At 41.0% G+C, this 21,999-nt stretch overlaps 3 protein-coding genes across 8 annotated transcripts in view; 2 read left to right on the top strand and 1 right to left on the bottom strand.

Moving 5' to 3' along the window:
- Positions 1-21,999, top strand: part of LOC121004457 (oocyte zinc finger protein XlCOF6-like) — a 1,031,731-nt gene that overhangs the window by 652,001 nt on the left and 357,731 nt on the right. The window lies entirely within an intron of this gene.
- Positions 1-21,999, bottom strand: part of LOC121004456 (oocyte zinc finger protein XlCOF6-like) — a 224,383-nt gene that overhangs the window by 28,160 nt on the left and 174,224 nt on the right. Inside the window, exon 4 of the mRNA XM_040436679.1 lies at positions 3,690-4,572. Coding sequence (XP_040292613.1) covers positions 3,690-4,572 — 883 coding nt within the window. The remainder of the gene's footprint in view (positions 1-3,689; positions 4,573-21,999) is intronic.
- The window catches only part of LOC121004526 (gastrula zinc finger protein XlCGF66.1-like), an 818,554-nt gene that overhangs the window by 724,905 nt on the left and 71,650 nt on the right, over positions 1-21,999 (top strand). The gene's annotated exons all lie outside the window — the stretch shown is intronic.

Here is a 21,999-nt window from a genome sequence, read left to right as displayed (position 1 = left end):
ACCTGTGATGGTCACTATAAATATCTTGTCATGCCTTTCGGTCTTTGTAATGCCACCCAGTTTTCCATTAATTAATTCATGATATTTTCCGGAACCTCATCCATGTCTGGGTCATAATTTGCCTGGATGATATCCTGGTCTTCTCTCTAGGTCTGACATCTAATTGGAGGCACATCCGCACCGTCCTTCAGCGATTGCGGGAGAACAGGCGCCTCTACATAACTTCGGCGGATCCACCACCAACGCAGGGCCTTATTAAGACCTGCGTCTAAAACGCTGGTCTTAATAAATGACCCCCTTAGTGTTCTTCCTTGGTATTATAGACAGCCTACTCTCCACTGGGATGTCAATGACTATGTTGCTTCCTGTATGACATGTGCCTAGAATAAGACCTCCAGACAGTCTGCAGATCTGCTTCTTCCTTTTTCAATTCCGGAGACCCTGTGGCAACATATTGGAATTTCATTACAGACCTTCCACTATTGTGGTAGATCGCTTTTCTAAAATGGCCTATTTTGTTCCCTGGTTCACCTTCTGCACCACAATTAGCTTGTCTGTTCATAGAGCATATTTTTATTTTTCATGGACTGCCGAACCATATCATGTCTGGCAGCTTTAGACTGCCAGTCCAGCGGACAAGTTGAGAGGATAAACCAGACCCTGGAGAATTATCTTCACTATTTCAATTCTTCGCACCAAGACAACTGGGTCTCCCTTGGCCAAATTTGCATATAATAATCATTCCAGTCAGTCCACAAGCAAGCCTCCTTTTCTCATTGTATATGGGCAATTTTTGCATGTACCTCTTACCGATGTCAAAAGTTTGCTGCTAAACTGCTTTTAGATCTTTGTTTCAGTTGTTTCTGTGATGTAGTGAAATATAAATACACGCACTTCATACGTTTCAAAGGCTTTTATTCACAATTACATGACATTTATGCAAAGAGTCAGTATTTGCAGTGTTGGCCCTTCTTTTTCAGGACCTCTGCAATTCGACTGGGCATGCTCTCATTCAACTTCTGGGCCAATTCCTGACTGATAGCAACCTATTCTTTCATAATCACTTCTTGGAGTTTGTCAGAATTAGTGGGTTTTTGTTTGTCCACCCACCTCTTGAGGATTGACCACAAGTTCTCAATGGGATTAAGATCTGGGGAGTTTCCAGGCCATGGACCCAAAATGTCAACGTTTTGGTCCCCGAGCCACTTAGTTATCACTTTTGCCTTATGGCAACGGTGCTCCATCGTGCTGGAAAATGCATTGTTCTTCACCAAACTGTTGTTGGATTGTTGGAAGAAGTTGCTGTTGGAGGGTGTTTTGGTACCATTCTTTATTCATGGCTGTGTTTTTGGGCAAAATTGTGAGTGAGCCCACTCCCTTGGATGAGAAGCAACCCCACACATGAATAGTCTCAGGATGCTTTACTGTTGGCATGACACAGGACTGATGGTAGCTCTCACCTTTTCTTCTCCGGACAAGCCTTTTTCCAGATGCCCCAAACAATCGGAAAGAGGCTTCATCGGAGAATATGACTTTGCCCCAGTCCTCAGCAGTCCATTCACCATACTTTCTGCAGAAGATCGATCTGTCCCTGATGTTTTTTTTGGAGAGAAGTGGCTTCTTTGCTGCCCTTCTTGACACCAGGCCATCTTCTAAAAGTCTTCGCCTCACTGTGCGCGCAGATGCGCTCACACCTGCCTGCTGCCATTCCTGAGCAAGCCGTGCACTGGTGGCACTCCGATCCTGCAGCTGAATCCTCTTTAGGAGACAATCCTGGTGCTTGCTGGACTTTCTTGGACGCCCTGAAGCCTTCTTAACAAGAATTGAACCTCTTTCCTTGAAGTTCTTGATGATCCTATAAATTGTTGATTGAGGTGCAATCTTAGTAGCCACAATATCCTTGCCTGTGAAGCCATTTTTATGCAACGCAATGATGGCTGCACGCGTTTCTTTGCAGGTCACCATGGTTAACAATGGAAGAACAATGATTTCAAGCATCACCCTCCTTTTAACATGTCAAGTCTGCCATTTTAACCCAATCAGCCTGACATAATGATCTCCAGCCTTGTGCTCATCAACATTCTCACCTGAGTTAACAAGACGATTACTGAAATGATCTCAGCAGGTCCTTTAATGACAGCAATGAAATGCAGTGGAAAGTTTTTTTGGGGATTATGTTAATTTTCATGGCAAAGAAGGACTATGCAATTCATCTGATCACTCTTCATAACATTCTGGAGTATATGCAAATTGCTATTATAAAAACTTAAGCAGCAACTTTTCCAATTTCCAATGTTTATGTAATTCTCAAAACTTTTGGCCACGACTGTAGATTATTTCCACACTTCTTTCCAGGTGTTCCTTTCCAAACGTTTGCACCTCAATTGATGGCTCCATTTGAAGTCCTGGAGCGTCAGCCTGTCCCTAACTACGTTTTTTCTTGATCCATCAGTCCACTGTACCAGTGTCTTTTAAACCCCAAAGACCAATAGTTTACCAGAGACTACTCCAAAAGTTAGAGGCCTGGTGGTTTCCCTGTAGCAAATCCAGATTCCTGTATAGGAGTTAAAGGGTGAAGGTCAGGAGGCTGCAAGGATAACGCATTAAGGAGTAGTCCAAAGCCAAATCTGGTAGACACAGTGGGTCCACATCCACTTCCTAACAACGGTCTGTATACAGATTTGTTTACCTTTTTCATAATTATTTAGATACAGTGGGTTCCGACTATACTTCTCCTTCCATATTGGCTGGAACAAGCTGGGTTACCCCATTGGTTGTCAAAGGTTGTACATTTATCAGGTAATGCAGGAAGAGCAGGTGATGGCTTAGGTTTTTATTTGTGATTGATTGCAGTGGTTATATGTTCCTGTCTTGGGTTATCGCTGCAGAAGGAAGTAGAGAATGGCGAGGTCTGATAAGCTTTGGAAAGAGAGTGAGGAGAAATGAGATGAATATTAATCTTTGTTTTTCTATGTCCACGGTGATGAGCCATTTTGAAGATATTCTTTTTCTTTGGACAGTCCTTTTAATGTGAATAATTCTACTCACATGGTTGATACATTGGTGTGTTATCTGTATTCTGGACATTTATTGGCAATTGCATACATTTCATCATTGTTGTACTTTGGATTCTGGGATACGGGAATAAATAGGGCTTAAACAATGGCTAAATGAGTAAAAGATTTACTGAGGACTGCTAAACGACAAATACAGTAGCATTGTGCAATATAAATAAACAGTCACTTAGCTTCAGGAAGAAAAAGATCTTGGTAAGCTGTTATTACACGCCAATGGCCAAGAATGTGGATAAAAAAGACAGGATAAAACGTCCAAAACAGGTCTAATTAAGAACTTACCCTCTGTGATATGCTTCAAGTATTTATAACCTCAGTTCTCCTCTACCTAGGATGGACACAGAATATTCCAGTACATTGCCCAACCAGTGTATGTTGTGCACATGGTACTAGCAAATACATCTGGTATGAGGTCTTGCACCTGTTATCTATGCTAAAAGTTTGGAAGTGGTAGAATCAAAAGAGCAAAATTGAACCCTTCTATACAGTAAACATCATTTAGCGCTTTAACATGCTTTCTATTTCCTTTGTGTAACATGTGACTTTTCTTTGATGTGTAAAATGGTGGGATTTGTGAGTAAAACATTTTTCACATTCTTAGCATAAAAAATATTTTCTCTTGTGTGAATTCTCTGATGTCGAACAAGATCTGATTTCTGATTAAAACAGTTCCCACATTCTGAACATGCAAATGGCTTCTCCCCTGTGTGAATTCTCTGATGTGTAACTAGAATTGATTGCTGGTTAAAACATTTCCCACATTCTGAACATGAAAATGGCTTCACTCCTGTGTGAATTCTGTGATGTTTTACAAGATCTGCTTTCTGGTTAAAACATTTCCCACATTCTGAACATGAAAATGGTTTCTCCCCTGTGTGAATTCGCTGATGTTTAATAAGATATGATTTCTGGTTAAAAAATTTCCCACATTCTGAACATGAAAATGGTTTCTCCCCTGTGTGAATTCTTTGATGCACAACAAGAGCTGATTTCTGGTTAAAACATTTCCCACATTCTGGACATGAAAATGGCTTCTCCCCTGTGTGAGCTCTCTCATGTTGTGAAAGATTGGATTTATTAATAAAACATTTCCCGCATTCTGAACAGGAAAATGGCTTCTCTCCTGTGTGAGTTCTCTGATGTCTAACAAGATCTGATTTATGTATAAAATGTTTCTCACATTCTGAACATGAAAATGGCTTCTCCCCTGTGTGAGATTTCTGATGTCTAGCAAGTTCTGATTCATATCTATAATGTTTCCCACATTCTAAACATGACATTGACTTCTCCCCTGTGTGAGGTCTATGATGTTCATCATTCCTTCTGTGACTTTTATTTTCCTGAACAGTCTGCGATGAATCAGAAGATCGGATCTGTTTAGAAGGATCCAATGACAATCCAATCCAATGCTCTTCATAAGTATCTTCTGTTATACCATGATTATTTGCTTTAAAATCTGAAAATATCAGATGTCCCTCCAAACTCTTGGTACAGTCATCTGCAAAGAACACATTTTAGTCATATTAGAACCTTAATAAAATGTTAGTTTATTTTATATTTCTGTATAGAGATGGCCTTGCGGTTCGCCCGGCGGTCGTTTCGCGGCGATCTTTGCATGTTCGCAATTCGCCGAACATGCGAATATATATGGCGATATTCGCACCCGCCATATTCTTTTACATTGTGAAGAACTTTGACCCATGACACATCCATCAGGTGGTACAGGAAAGCCAATTGAGACATTTCAGCACATGGACATACCCCCTACCTTATAAATAAACCTGATCTGGCCGCCATTTTACATTTAGTGTTTTGCCAGTGTAGGGAGAGGTTGCTGTGGGGAGCAGGGACAGGCTGTTAGGTACACCAAACGCTAGCTAATAGGGCCACAAAAGTCCTTTTAAGGACTGGTATAGGTGTGCGATAGGTGTGATACATAGAGGGGTGCGATATATTTATAATATACTTTTATAATGAGTCAAAAACACATAGATCTATATAGTGATCACCTGGAAGTCAGGGGCTAGGGGCTTACTAAGGCCATTTTTATATAGGGTAAGGTTCCGGACGGGGTAGCTCTTATCAGGGCGGGTGCTCTGTGGTTAGGCTATCAGGGCCAGAGTAGCACCCCCCTGTAGGGCAATATTAGGGACAGTTCTTTGCCCACCTTGTCCTTTAATACCACATCATCATCTAGCCCAGGGATAGATATTTTTTGCTTTCCCTCCAGGATTCATGGATGTGCACTGGAACCCCCCGGATTGTGGTAGGACATATGGTTTCTGATTTGGTGCTGCCGAGCACCTGATTTAGTGCCGCCGAGCACTTGTTATTGCCTACTATGCTTTTTGCTTAACTTTAAGGGTCCATTCACACGTTCCGCAAAATGGGTCCGCATCCGTACCGCAATTTTGCGGGACGGGTGTAGACTCATTTATTTTCAATGGGGCCAGAATGTGCTGTCTGCATCCGCATTTGCGGATCCGCATTTGCGGATCCGCACTTCCGCATCCGTGCATCCGTGAAAAAATAGAACATGTCCTATTGTCTGCAATTGCGGACAAGATTAGGCATTTTCTATTATAGTGCCGGCGATGTGCGGTCCGCAAATTGCGGAATGCACATTGCCAGGGTGCCCGTGTTTTGCGGATCTGCAATTTGCGGATTTGCAAAACACTTACGGACGTGTGAATGGACCCTAATAATTTAATTTATTTTCATTTTGAGGGATATCTTTTAGGGCTCATTAAGATGGCCATATGCTGTCCGCAAAAATGTGGATCCGTTTTTTTGCGGACAGTTCAGCATGTCCGTAAAAAAAATAAAATAGCATTCAGCATTTTTGTGGACCCATAGACTTTCACGGACAAGTATAGGACATGTTTCATTTGTTTTGCGGAACCATGTAATAGAAAAGGGCCCCATAGAAGTGAATAGGTCAGCAGCTAATCCGCATAAAAAAGGATCCCCATTTTTGCGGATAGCATACGGCCGTCTGAATGAGCCCTTAATAGTAACATTATTAAAGGTTACGTTTTATCTCCATGTATATTCTGATGGATTGCCTTCCTTGTACAATGTTATAATATACTTTCTAACATAGAAAGTATATTATAGTGCATTTGTATTGTGCGGCAGTTGTGTGCGGTTCTGCTGCTATACCGCAGGTATATAGAGGGACAAGCGTTATTGGAACAAATAATTTCTACTGGTGTGATATACCAGTTGCCCCCCCCAAAAAAGTGATTGAAGCAGGGGTGGTATATACCAATAATATACTTTCCATATAGTGCAACAGGGCACATTTAAGAGAATTTCCCTTTAAGACGCATAAAAATGTCCCCTGATTAAGACACATATTTTTTGTTGGAATTTTTGCCATTGACCCCCCTCTGGTATGTCATTGTCCATGTTGTGGGACTATTTGTGCACTTCTACTAAGTATTTGGTGGCTGCAAATATGAGCTGAAGGTTTTTCAGGTTCGCCTGCCATTAAAGTGAATGGAGCCTGCCGCGAACTTTCGGTTCGCGAACAATTGATGGAGCGCGATCGCGAACTTTCCCGGCCGATGTTCGTCCATCACTATTTCTGTATATAACAATTTCCCTACAAACTGCAAGGGTTTTAGCAAAAATTTTATAAAAGGGGTTCTCCAGGAATTAAGAAAATGAAAATACTAAAATATTATTTTATTATACCTATATTCCCAAATACTTTTCATTAGATATAATGGCTCGTTTTGTCTAGAAAGCAATTATCAGGGGCGATAAAATGGCCACTGTCCTATCTGTACACACAGATTTATGTCCTAATCATAATGCAGGACAAGCTTCTTCAGAACACTGAGCTAAAGAGCTGCACCATCCTCCTTTCTGCTTGTCAGAGATTATGATCCTGAATACAGTTGTTAACATCTTCAGCTGAATCTCTGTAGGAATGTATTCAAGTGGAGGCATGAAGTGCAGGAAGGACAGACATTATTCTTAATTCCAGAAGAAAGAAGAACCCTTTAACTCACAATGTGGTAGGAACACAGATCCCCAGTTATCAGTAGACCTCAAAACAAAGACCAGTATATCATATTAGGTCACGGAGCCGTTCTCTTGTAACTTTACATTTCTGTGTTGATGCCAGCATCTTCATAGGTTTCAATGTGCCTACTACCGTGCCTCCCCTGCATCTCCTTTGGTTCACATTCCACATTTAACCCAGTCACAGAAGAAGAAGTTCCCAGGCTTATATCTTCTTCTTTTCCTACCACATGCATTACTGACCCCATTCCCTCACACCTCTTCCAGTCTCTCTCCCCAGCTGTCACTACTCACCTAACTAAAATCTTCAAGCTCTCTCTTCTGGTATCTTCCCCTCTTCTTTCAAACATTCTGTCATAACTCCATAACTCCAAAAAAAAACTTATCTTGACCAATCTATCCTATGCAACTAACTATAGACCTATCTAATCCCGTCTTCATCTCTAAGTTCCTTGAACGCCTGGTCTACTCTTGCCTCATCCGCTAACTCTCTCCTTGATTTATTACAATCTGGTTTCTGCACCCTACATTCTACAGAAACTACCCTTAACAATGGTGACAAACAACCTCCTGACAGCTAAATGCAATGATGACTACTCTCTACTAATGCTCCTGGATCTCTCTGCAGCATTTGAACTGTGTAGACACCATCTCCTCCTGCTCGAATCTATTGGCCTTAAGGACAGTGCTCTCTCTTGGTTTTCTTCCTATTTTTCTGACCGCTCTTTCAGGGTATCATTTGTTCTACTTCCCCTCCTCTTGCTGTTGGGGTGCTTCAGGGTTCAGTCCTTGGTTCTCTCCTCTTTTCTCTCTACACTGCCCTGATCGGACAGATTATCAGAAGATTTGGTTTTCAGTACCATCTTTATGCCGATGACACCCAGCTGTACACTTCCATCCATAACATTTCTCCTGCTGTACCATAGCATACAAATGACCGTCCGCTGTCTCTAACATCATGTCCTCTCTACATCTGAAACGGAATCTTTGAAAAACGGAACTACTTGTATTTTCTCCAACCAATAACCTACCTAAACATGATATCTCCCTTTCCTTGTATGGTACTACCATTATGCCTGGTCAGCACACCCGCTGTCTCAGTGTTATGTTTGACACCGATCTTTCCTTCACTCCTTATATTCAATCACTTGCCAGCTCTTGTCACCTGCACCACAAAAACATCTGTAGAATCCGCCCCTTTCATACCATGGAAACAATGATAACTCATTATGACTAGGGGTGAGCAAATCGACTTCGGATGCTTTATCCAAAGTTGATTCGCATAAAACTTTGTTTCAATACTGTACGGAGCGGGAGTTCCGTGCAGTATAAGAATGTATTGGCTCCAATAAGCCGAAGTTATTACTTCGCGAATTCTCACGAGACTTCGTGTAAAAGCTTCGGGAATTAATTTTTCCTGTAAAAAAACTTGCTACCGAACTCAGGTTCGGTTCCGAGTGGTACCTTGTTCTGTATCAAGGTTTTTTACAGTAAAAATTAATTCCCAAAGTTCTTACACGAAGTCTCTCGAGACTTTGCGAAGTAATAACTTTGGCTCCTCTAAGCCAATACATTCTAATACTGTACAGAGCTCCCGCACCATACAGTATTAAAACAAGGTTTTATGCAAATCGTCTTCGGATAAAGCATCTGAAGTCGATTCGATCATCTCTAATTATGACCCTCTCTAATCTATCTTTAATAAAGCAGCCAGGCTGATCTGTCTAACCACTACTCTGATGCCACTGCCCTGTGCCAGACATTATTCTGATGCCTCCACCCTGTGCCAGTCATTACGCTGGTTGACCATACAGTATAGGATTCCATTTTAACTGCCTATTCTCACCTATAAGGCTCTCCAGAGTGCTGCACCATCCTACATCTCTTTCCTCATTCCTGTCTATTACCCTACCCGTGCTCTCCGTTCAGCAAAGATTTATGACTGATATCCACCATAACCTGAGACTCTCTCTCTCTCCTATCTCCAAGACTTCCTCAAGCTACACCAGTTCTGTGGAATGCCCTACCTCAAGCAATTAAGTTAATTCACAAAGTCCACAATTTTAGGCACTCCCTAAGAACATATCTTTTTAGATTGGCCGATCACATCCCCTAATCGAAATCTTCTTCATACAGCACCCCCCACACACACACTTCATCATCATTCTTCTCAACCTGATCCATCAGTATCCACCACACCCCATGCACTGAGAAGAGCTACAGATATCGTCTGGTGATGGCTAATTCAGCTTTATATCTACTCCTCTATTAAGATGGCTGAACCATTGCATAAAACCAGTACGTGTTATTTTTTGTGTCACCCCTATCTCCTCGTAGATTGTAATCGATTTCACGGTAGTGTACCTGATGTATTGGTTTGTGCTACATATAGTGCCGGACTTTGTCCAACTGACATTTTGTTTAAAATAAAAAAAAATCTAAATCATTTGATCAAAGACTAGTATAACTGCCATATTTGTCTGCGTCACAGTTACCATATATTGTACTCGATTCTGTCCAAGTGACAATTTGTTTATAAAATATGTAAAAAGTTATTTTTAAAAATTCAACTGATCACAGACTAGTATACCTGACATATTGCTCTGTGTCATAGTTATATAGAGTAGTGGTCCAACTGACCATTTATTTGTAAAAAAAAAATATAAAATTTTATTTTTTTAAGAAATTCAATTGATCACAGACTAGAATGTGATATAGTGCTTTTTTAATGGATAAACTGTGTGATTTCGGATTGTTTTTCTTCATAAATAGGCTTAAAAATTTAATGTCTGGTAAAAGATAGAATTGCAAGGGAACAGAAAAAGACGTCAGTATTAGGCCTCATGCACACGGCCGTTGTTTTGGTCCGCATCCGAGCCGCCATTTACTTCAATGGGGCCGCAAAAGATACGGACAGCACTTCCTTTTTTTCCGGATCCGCGGTTTGCGGACCGCAAAAAACTGAACGGTCGTGTGCATGAGACCTAAGGGAAAAACAGGGAAACTAGAAACGCCTAAAGACCCTATACTATAGGTAGTGGTTATAAATATTAATATTTATAATCACCAGCCCTGTAAAATTAATGACGAGCTATTATTATTGGATATTAACCCTTTCAAGACCCTAAGATTTTTTGTTTCTGTGCTTTCATTTTTAACTTCCTGCCAGAGCCATAACTTTTTTTAATTTTCCACTCACATAGCCATGTAAGGGTTTGTTTTTTGTGAAAAAAGTTGCATTTTTTAATTGCACTGTAAGTCCCCTTTCACACGGGCGAGTATTCCGCGCGGATGCGATGCGTGAGTTGAACGCATTGCACCCGCACTGAATCCTGACCCATTCATTTCTATGGGGCTGTGCACACGAGCGGTGATTTTCACGCATCACTTGTGCGTTGCGTGAAAATCGCAGCATGCTCCTCTTTGTGTGTTTTTCACGTAACGCAGGCCCCATAGAAATGAATGGGGTTGCGTGAAAATCGCAAGCATCCGCAAGCAAGTGCGGATGCGGTGCTATTTTCACGCACGGTTGCTAGGAGATGATCGGGATGGAGACCCGATCATTATTATTTTCCCTTATAACATGGTTATAAGGGAAAATAATAGCATTCTTAATACAGAATGCATAGTAAAATAGGGCTGGAGGGGTTAAAAAAAAATTAAAAATAATTAAACTCACCTTAATCCACTTGCTCGCGCAGCCCGGCTTCTCTTCTGTCTTATTTTTTGCTGTGTGCACGAAAAGGACCTGTGGTGACGTCACTCCGGTCATCACATGGTCCGTCACATGGTGATGGATCTTGTGATGGACCATGTGATGACCGGAGTGACGTCACCACAGGTCCTTTTCCTGCACACAGCAAAAAAGAAGACAGAAGAGATGCCGGGCTGCGTAAGCAAGTGGCTCAAGGTGAGTTTAATTATTATTATTATTTTTTAACCCCTCCAGCGCTATTGTACTATGCATTCTGTATTAAGAATGCTATTATAATACAATCTACAGAACACTGATCCCAAGCCCAAACTTCTGTGAAGAAGTTCGGGTTTGGGTACCAAACATGCGCGATTTTTCTCACACGAGTGCAAAACACATTACAATGTTTTGCACTTGCGCGGAAAAATCGCGTATGTTCCCGCAACGCACCTGCACCTTTTCCCGCAACGCCCGTGTGAAAGAGGCCTAAGGGTACATTGGGTAAATTGCTACAATGTAGTGGGAAGTTGTAAGAAAATTTAGGCCATAAAAGTTTTATGGGTTTTGTTTTTATTGTGTTCCCTATGTGGTAAAACTGGCCTGTTCCCTTCATTGTATGGGTTAGTACAATTACAGTGATACCACAGTTATGTAGTCTCATGTTCTAGAACTTAAAAAAACAAAACTGGAAAAATAAAAATAAAATTTTTTTGCATCTCCATATTCTGACCCCCATAACTTATTATAGCTACATCTATGATCTGTAGTTTTCAGTGATACCATTTGAGTGTGTATGCTCTTTTGATCACTTTTTATTACTTTTTTGGGGAAGTTGAAGCAACAAAAAAAATGCCATAAGGGATAAATAGGATAAATATGTTTATGTTTTAATGGTTCGGGCATTTTGGGAAGTGACAGTGCAAATATTTTTTTCTTTTTATTTATTATTATTATTATTATTATTATGGAAAAGGAAGGGAGTTTTTTTCTATACATTTGAAAATGTTTTTCTTCTTTTTTAACACTTACATTAAAGGGCTTGAGATCAGGAACACCATGGCTGATGTTAGACATGTGTTATTGTCAGCTAAACCTAACATTCCTCGTCTCTTCTTTCTATGTGCCTCTGTTTTTGTGAAATGTGAACTTTTATTTTATGCAAATGAGCCTCTAGGAGCAATGGGGGTGTTGCCCCTACTCCTAGAGGTTCTGTTCTCTCTCCTCTCGCCATGCGCTCATCATGCTGATTGAGTGTTCACATCATCCTGCCTGGCCTTGTCAATCAGCATGATGAGGGCGTGGCCAGAGGTGCAAGAACAGAGCCTCTAGGAGTAGGGGCAACACCCCCATTGCTCCTAGAGGTAATTTATATAAAGTAAAAGTTTATTTTTCACAAAAACAGAGGCATGAAGAAAGAAGGGACAAAGACTGTTAGAGGACAATAGTCCATGTCTAACATCAGCCAGTTCTATAACCATTTTCCTGATGACAAAAGCCTTTTAAGTCCCATTAGGGGACTTGAACATGCAATGAATTACCATTGCAGCCTATGAGACATTCAGTACAGTCCGTGTGCTCCTAGGCCTGTGCAGCCGCACCACAAAAGATACAATATGGCTTAACTTTGGCCGCAACATACAGATCATGGACCGATTTAATGGGTCCACACCGTGTTGCAGGTGCACACGGCCACTGTCTGTGTTTTGGATCTGCTAAATGGACACAATCTTGTGAATAGTTCCTTAGGCCCCCTGCAGACGACTGTGCCGGATTCAGTCCGGATGTGATGCGGGCGGGTTCAGGGAAACCCGTGCGAGTTCTCACGCAATTTGTCTGCGATTGCGTTGCGTTGTTCAGTTTTTTTCCGCGCGAGTGCAAAGCTTTTTAATGCGTTTTGCACGCGCGTGATAAAAAAAACTGAATGTTGGTATCCAGACCCGAACCCGGACTTCTTCACTGAAGTTAGGGTTTGGGTACGGTGTACTTTAGATTTTATTATTTTCCATTATAACATGGTTATAATAGAAAATAATAGCATTCTTTAATACAGAGTGCTTACTAAAATGTCGATTGAGGGGTTAAAAAAATTAATAAAATTAACTAACCTCATCCTCTTGTTCACGCAGCCGGCACCGTCTTCTTTCTTCTTCTTTCAGGACCTGCAAAAGGACCTTTGATGACGTAATCACACTCACCACGTGGTGACGTCAGCGCAGGTCCTGCTCAATGAAGATAAAAGGTTCTTCTATCTTCATTCAGCAGGACCTGCGCTGACGTCACCGCGCTCACCACGCGGTGAGCGCGATGACGTCAGCACAGGTCCTTTTGCAGGTCCTGCAAGAAGAAGAAAGAAGACGATAATGGCTTTATTATTTTTTAACCCTCAAGGAACATTTTACTTAGCCTTCTGTATTAAAGAATTATAACATGGTAATAAAGTAAATGGACTTTAGGGCTCATCCCTATTTATTAACATAATCTCCTTAGCACCCATCCGTGAAAATCGCATTGCATCTGCACTTGCTTGCGGATGCAATGCAATTTTCACGCAGCCCCATTCACTTCTATGGGGCCTGCGTTGCGTGAAAAACGCAGAATATAGAGCATGCTGCGATTTTCACGCAACGCACAAGTGATGCGTGAAAAACATCGCTCATGTACACAGCCCCATTGAAATGAATGGGTCAGGATTCAGGGAAGATCTATTAACTTTATGTACTATTTACTCCCAGGACTGTGACGAGGGGACATCCTCTGCGTCTGGAGGTAAGAAGGTTTGTACACAAACATAGAAGAGGATTCTTTACGGTAAGAGCAGTGATACTATGGGACTCTCTGCCTGAGGAGGTGGTGATGGTGAGTTCACTAAAAGAGTTCAAGAGGGGCCTGGATGTATTTCTTGACTATAATATTATTAAAGGCTATGTACCACTTCAGGAGAAATTTTACTCGTTTTGGGCTTAAAATCATTTTTTAAATAGGTCTTTATTAAAAATTTTCCGCAGCTTTGTCATAAAAGTGTTAAAGTTCTGCCTAGCTATGAAAATCGTTCACTTTTCACTGGTCATCTAATAACCCTTATCTCTAAATTACTAATAGCTAAAAAAAAAAATTATTTAAAGGCCCCATCACACTGGACGAGAATTGTACGAACACTCATTAGCAATGATCTGCTGGTGTAAAGGTGCTGCCAATTACCTGATGAACAGGTGAAACGCTCATTCATCGGGTAATATGATCATTTGTGTGGTACCCTAAATCATCATTTAGATGGCGCCATTTGCTGCCTGCAAACAATGATTCTGTATAGGGACAAACAATACTGTGGAGAAGATCGCTGTAAATGCAGTGTGGTCTCTTTCACTGATGAGCAGGTGATTGTCAGGTGGGAAAGCTTCCTTCCCAAAAATCATCTACCAAATCTAGTGTAAAGGGGCCTTTAGCCACATTCTTATGAGTCAGATAAGAGTTTAACTATAATGAGTGTTTAGGAGGTTAAAGATCTGAGATAAAGAGTCATCAGCTGAGCTGCCTGATGGAACACAGTACAAACACAGAGCCTGCTGCAAGAGAATCTCAAAGCTGTACAGAGAAAAGGATTCAACATTTTTAATAAAGATCAAATTAAAAAATGTATTTTAAGATCAAATTTAATACAATGCAGTAATAAAAAAATTGCCCCCATAGGTGTCGATAGCCTTTAAAAGTTATAGTTACTAAAATTCTAAAGAAGGGTCGTTTATCCAGGGATTTATTAGGATTGCTTGATTGGACTTGGGAATCAATGAATACACAACTGAAAGAACACAGAGTCTTCTCTGTTTTAGTAGTGGTTACTACTCACCTAGGCAGTTATCTGTAGGAATGTCCTCTATACTCTGCTCATCACTCCTCACATATGTCTCTGTAACATATATAATGTTCAGATCTTCACCCGGATACACAAGCTGTGAAAGAAATATTGTAAAAGTCATCAGACGGTTGGAGAAGTCGTGTGGAAGGTTTTATATGACCAGAAAAGATCAGCAATTAGAATGACAACCACAAATGAGAGCAGGAGTTATCTAACCCAAATATCTGGAAGTCTTCTGTATAAATCCACCTTGTTACTTCCTTATTCCAACCAGCAGTCTCTATAACCAGAGAAGATCCAGACAACATGTAATGTCTATGGTCAGCTGTAATCCTGCCATCTCCACCTTTCTTATTATACAAGGATAAAACATATAATACTGGTGGATAAAACAAGACTGAACACAAGATCTTCTCAGTCTTCTACAGATCATAGGGGACATTTCATGAGACCTTATCTCCATCTACCTGATCATCCTGTGGGACATTGTGATGTTCTTCTGAACCATCCTGTGAAAGAAGAGGACTGGGACATCTCTCCGGTGTTCTTCTCTCTTCCTTAACTGTAGGAAACACATCCAGTGACTGAATTCATTCCTTACATACAGATAATGAGAGGACGTGTGTTTTTATTAATGTCTATTACCTGATGATGTGAGGGACCAGTGATCCTCCATCATGACGTCCTTGTACAGATCTTTGTGACCTTCTAAATACTCCCACTCCTCCATGGAGAAATAGACGGTGACATCCTGACACCTTATAGGAACCTGACAACACAATGATACAGTCATCACCCAGATCCCTTCATAGCATTCCTGTATAATGTCCCAGCATTCCCAGCTGTGTCACCTCTCCAGTCAGCAGCTCAATCATCTTGTTGGTGAGTTCTAGGATCTTCTCTCTATTGATTTCCTCATGTATCAGGGGGTGAGGTGGAGGACCCATGATTGGGCTCAGGGTTCTTCCCCATCCTTCAGACACAGGGACCTGACAGCACCCACTAGAGGTCTTCTTCACTACTGTGTAGTCCTGGTTATGGAGAGACACAGTAATAAATATCACTCCATACATCTCCAGAGTCCCTCACCTCTCCAGTCATGTCCATCTGTTAGTAACATAGATAAGATGATGTAATGTGACATCATCAGAATCTCTCACCTCTCCAGTAAGCCAAAAGAGGATCTCTAGGGTGAGATTTATCATACTCTCCGACATCTTGTCCCTGTCCCCCTCCATCCTTGATGGGTCAATCAGGAGAAGGATCTTATATAGGAGATGTCCACTGAGCGGATCCTATATTGTAGGAACCTGTATGGAGAGAAGATGAGAAGATGTAAAAAAAAGTACAATTACTGGAGAAGATAAGAGGACACATCGGAGGAGATAATAAAGTGTAGATGTTGTATTCTCGCTTCTTCTATGGATTGGAAGATGAGCTGAATAGTTTGTCAAGGCCGTTCTATGTTTAACCCCATGGTGACATCTGTTGTATGTGTAATCAAATAACCTCTTGGAGCAGTACAGGAGTAATGGGGAGATGTATCAGACCCCTCTACCAGAGCTGTAAGTGAACCTGTTTCAAAAGCTTATGAATTTTTTCTTTTTAAATGAGCTTGCTACTTTTCAAGTAAGTAAGGGTACTTTCACACTTGCGTTGTTGGATTCCTGCAGGCAGTTCCGTCGCCGAAACGGATACTATTTGTAGATAGATCCAGATGCGGATTCGTCTCACAAATGCATTGCAATACCGGATCCGTCTCTCCGGTTTTCATCCGGAAAAACGGATCAGGTATTTATCTTTTTCACATTTTTAAAGGTCTGTGCATGCGCAGACCGCAAAACCGGATCCGTTTTTTTCGGAACACTTGTGGCCGGTATTAATGCATGCGGTATTTTCTCCGTACAAAAACCGTACAGGGACTAAACTGAAGACATCCTGATGCATACTGAACAGATTGCTCTCCATTCAGAATGCATTAGGATGAAACTGATCTTTTTTTTTCCTGGTATTGAGCCCCTAGGATGAAAATTTAACACAAGTGTGAAAGTACCCTAAGGCCTCTTTCACACGGGCATTGCGGGAAAAAGTGCAGGTGCGTTGCGGGAACATGCGTGATTTTTCCGCGCGAGTGCAAAACATTGTAATGCGTTTTGCACTCGCGTGAGACAAATCGGCATGTTTGGTACCCAAACCCGAACTTCTTAACAGAAGTGCGGGCTTGGGATCGGTGTTCTGTAGAGTGTATTATTTTCCCTTATAACATGGTTATAAGGGAAAATAATAGCATACTGAATACAGAATGCATAGTAAAATAGGGCTAGAGGGGTTAAAAAAAATATAAAAATAATTTAACTCACCTTAATCCACTTGATCGCGCAGCCCGGCATCTCCTTCTGTCTTCATCTTGGCTGTGTGCAGGAACAGGACCTGTGGTGATGTCACTCCGGTCATCACATGATCTTTTACCATGGTGAGGGATTATGTGATGGATCATGTGATGACCGGAGTGACGTCACCACAGGTCCTGTTCCTGCACACAGCCAAGATGAAGACAGAAGGAGATGCCGGGCTGCGCGAGCAAGTGGATTAAGGTGAGTTAAATAATTTAGTATTTTTTTTTTACCCCTCCAGCGCTATTTTACTATGCATTCTGTATTCAGAATGCTATTATTTTCCCTTATAACCATGTTATAAGGGAAAATAATAATGATTGGGTCTCCATCCCGATCGTCTCCTAGCAACCGTGCGTGAAAATCGCACCGCATCCGCACTTGCTTGCGGATGCTTGCGATTTTCACGCAGCCCCATTCACTTCTATGGGGCCTGCGTTGCGTGAAAAACGCAAAATGTAGAGCATGCTGCGATTTTCACGCAACGCACAAGTGATGCGTGAAAATCACCGCTCATGTGAACAGCCCCATAGAAATGAATGGGTCGGGATTCAGTGCGGGTGCAATGCGTTCACCTCCCGCATCGCATCCGCGCGGAATACTCGCCCGTGTGAAAGGGGCCTAATACCTGAAATCTACATCATCTCTTGTCTTGTATAAACTTCATATTCTTTCTTATTTTTTTTTGGTTCATTTCAGACAACCGCACATTGGACCAAGTCTAGCTTTAGAAATGCCAGTCTTGATAAATCTCCCATTTTCATTTTCATCTGTAGTAATCTCAACTAAAGCAAAATGGCTAAAGTACAATGTAAACCATATAACAAGTCAGAAAGGGGCTCAGAATTGAAAATGAAATGGAAAAAAAATGGAAAAAAAAGATTTTGTAGCTCAAAATGAGTACAATACAGTAAAAAAAAAAATGTCCCCAAAGGTGTACGTAGCCTTTAACCCCTTCTACCCCGGGCCTGTTTTCACCTTCCTGCCCAGGCCATTTTTAGCAAATCTGACATGTGTCACTTTATGTGGTGATAACTTTGGATCGCTTTCTGAGAATGTTTTCTCGTGACACACTGTACTTCATGATAGTCATAAATTTGAGTCAATATACTTCACCTTTTATTTATGAAAAAATGCCAAATTTACCAAAAAGTTTTCAAAATTTGCAATTTTCTAAATTTCAATTTCTCTGCTTTTAAAACAGAAAGTGATACCTCATAAAATATTTATTACTTTACATGTCTACTTTATGTTTGGATCATTTTGTAAATGTCATTTTATTTTTTTAGGACGTTAGAAGGCTTAGAAGTTTAGAAGCAATTCTTCAAATGTTTAAGAAAATTTCCAAAATTTCCAGGGCGTCCCGGATTTGCTCCGAATGCGTCGCATCTGCATTGGGGAAAACCGTGCAAGTAGGCACGCAATTGCAGTCAGTTTTGACTGCGATTGTGTTCCGATGTTCAGTTTTTTTCCACGTGAGTGCAATGCGTTTTGCACGCGCGTGATAAAAAACTGAATGTGGTACCGAGACTCGAACTAAATGGACACAATCTTGTGAATAGTTCCTTAGGCCCCTTGCAGACGAGTGTGCCGGATTCAGTCCGGATGTGATGCGGGCGGGTTCAGGGAAACCTGTGCGAGTTCTCGTGCAATATGTCTACGATTGCGTTGCGTTGTTCAGTTTTTTCCGCGCAAGTGCAAATTGTTTTAATGCGTTTTGCACGCGCGTGATAAAAAAACTGAATGTTGGTACCCAGACCCGAACCCGGACTTCTTCACTGAAGTTAGGGTTTGGGTACGGTGTACTTTAGATTTTATTATTTTCCATTATAACATGGTTATAATAGAAAATAATAGCATTCTTTAATACAGAGTGCTTACTAAAATGTCGATTGAGGGGTTAAAAAAATAATAATAATTAACTAACCTCATCCTCTTGTTCGCGCAGCCAGCATAGACTTCTTTCTTCTTCTTTCAGGACCTGCAAAAGGACCTTTGATGACGTAATCGCGCTCACCACGTGGTGACGTCAGCGCAGCACCTGCTGAATGAAGATAGAAGATACTTCTATCTTCATTCAGCAGGACCTGCGCTGACGTCACCACGCTCACCACGTGGTGAGCGCGATTACATCATCAAAAGGTCCTTTTGCAGGTCCTGAAAGAAGAAGAAAGATGATGCCGGCTGCGCGAACAACAGGATGAGGGGAGTTAATTTTTTTAATTTATTTTTTAACCCCTCCAGCCCTATTTTAGTAAGCATTCTGTATTAAGAATGCTATTATTTTCCTTTATAACCATGTTATAAGGGAAAATAATACAGTAAATTGACTTTTATCAATTTACTAACATCTCCTAGCAACCAGGTGTGAAAATCGCACCGCATCACACTTGCTTGCAGATGCTATGCGATTTTCACGCATCCCCATTCATTTCTATGGGGCCTGCGTTGTGTGAAAACGCAGAATATAGAGCATGCTGGGATTTTCACACAACGCAGAAGTGATGCGTGAAAATCACCGCTCATCTGAACAGCCCCATTGACGTGAATGGGTCCGGATTCAGTGCGGGTGCAGTGCGTTCACCTCACGCATTGCACCCGCACGGAATTCTCGCCCGTGTGAAAGGGGCCTTACATAGTGGATACCCCCCCCATAAATTACCCGATTGTAAAATCTACACCCCTCAAGTCATTTAAAACAGATTTTACAAACTTTGTTAACCCTTTAGGTGTTCCACAAGAATTAAAGGAAAATGGAGATTACATTTCTAAATTTCACTTTTTTGGCAGATTTTCCATTTTAATAAATTTTTTTCTTTAACACATTTAGGGGTTAACAGCCAAACAAAACTCAATATTTATTACCCTGATTCTGCGGTTTACAGAAACACCCCACGTGTGGTCGTAAACTGATGTAAGGGCACACGGCAGGGCGCAGAAGAAAAGGAGCGCCATATGGTTTTTGGAAGGCAGATTTTTCTGAACTGGTTTTTAGATGCCATGTCCCATTTGAAGCCCCCCTCATAATGCACCCTTACAGTAAAAACTCCCATAAAGTGACCCCATTTTGGAAACTAGGGGATAAGCTGCCAGTTTTATTGGTTCTATTTTGGGGTACATATGATTTTTAATTGCTCTGTATTACGTTTTTTGTGAGGCAAAAAATGGATGTTTTTATTTTTTACAACATTCATCTGACAGGATAGATCATGTGCTATTTTTATACAGCGGGTTGTTACGGACGCAATGATATCAAATATGTCTACTTTCTTTGTTTGTTTGTTTCAGTTTTACATAATAAAGCATTTTTGAAAAGAAAATTATATTTTTGCGTCTCCATTTTCTGAACGCCATAATTTTTTACAATTTTTCTGCCGATCGTCTTGTGCAGGGGCTCGTTTTTTGCAGGAAGAGTGGATGTTTTTATTTGTATCATTTTTGGGTACATATGATTTTTTGATCATTCATTAATACACTTTATGGGGCAAGGTGACCAAAAAATTGGCTGTTTTAGCACAGTTTTTATTCATTTATTTATTCTTACAGCGTTCACCTGACATTTTTATAGATCAAAACAGAAAGCGAACATCCAGCTCAATTTCGCAAAGGTTCAGCGGTACTTTATTAGCCATGTTAAAAATGATACATCCAGTGCAACCAGTCTTAGTCTACGCGTTTCGGGCAGTCAGCTATATAAGCCCTTACTCATGACATGCTGAAGACACAACTAAATGCAGCATATAAAGTGGGTCAACACCTATGCCCTTAATTGGGCTGTCATGTGACCCAAATGAGACGCTGCCAATCACATGCATCAACTCTTCAGTTTAAAAGTTATATAATCAATCAACTGAAAACATATCTATATTCGACACACAAAAGAACATCTAGAGTGGGAAAATATATATCACTGTATCACATAGCATTATTGCTGTAGTATCAGATCCAATCTTTAAACTCCATTAAGTCCCTCAGGCTGACGGCTGTCCAACTGAAAAATCCTAAAAGGATTCCCTATTAAGAAGTTTCCTCTTGTGATCACCTCCTCTGACTGGTGCTTTAACCCTCTCAATCCCCTGCACTTGCATACCGGACGTGTCTCCACCATGGGTTACCGCAAAGAGCGCGCTGGCCGCAGACACATTGCGGCTCCCATGGTGCGGCACGTCTGAGATATGTCTGCGTATCGTTACCTTAATAGCATTGGTGGTGCAGCCGACATACTGTAAGTTGCAGATCCCACACGTAATCAGATATACTGCATAAGTTGTATTGCAATTTAGCTATGACCTTATGATAAAATCTTTACCATTTACAGTAGACCTAAATGATTTAGCTACCACAGTGTGATCGCAGCATATACATTTACCATGTCCACATCTATAGCTGCCTTTCGTTACTAACCAATTTGGCGGCACCATTTTCTTATCCTGATAGAGGCTGGGACTAACATGAGTCGCCACAGTGGAGGCTCTACGAGCCGCACACCTTATACCTCCCGCTGCTATCGCTGCCCATTGTTTGTCATTTGCCAAGATTGGGAGATGCTTTCTAACGATCTTACAAACTTCAGGATATTCAGCACTAAATTGTGTCACAAAGGTGCTCTGTTTTTATTTATTTATTTTTACAGCGTTCACCTGAGGGATTAGGTCATGTGACATTTTTATAGATCAGGTTGTTACGGACGTGGCAATACCTAATATGTATGCTTTTTCCTATTTATTTCAGTTTTACACAATAATAGCATTTTTGAAACAAAAAATATGATGTTTTAGTGTCTCCATAGTCTGAGAGCCATAGCTTTTTTATTTTTTGACCGATTGTCTTAGGTAGGGTCTCATTTGTTGCAGGATGAGGTGACAGTTTGATTGGTACTATTTTGGGAGGCATACGCTTTTTTGATCGCTTGCTGTTGCACTTTTTGTGATGTAAGGTAACAAAAATGGCTTC

The sequence above is a fragment of the Bufo bufo genome, chromosome 6 (genome assembly GCF_905171765.1).
Source record: "Bufo bufo chromosome 6, aBufBuf1.1, whole genome shotgun sequence".
NCBI lineage: Eukaryota > Metazoa > Chordata > Amphibia > Anura > Bufonidae > Bufo > Bufo bufo.
This window is presented reverse-complemented; position numbering and strand designations above follow the sequence as displayed.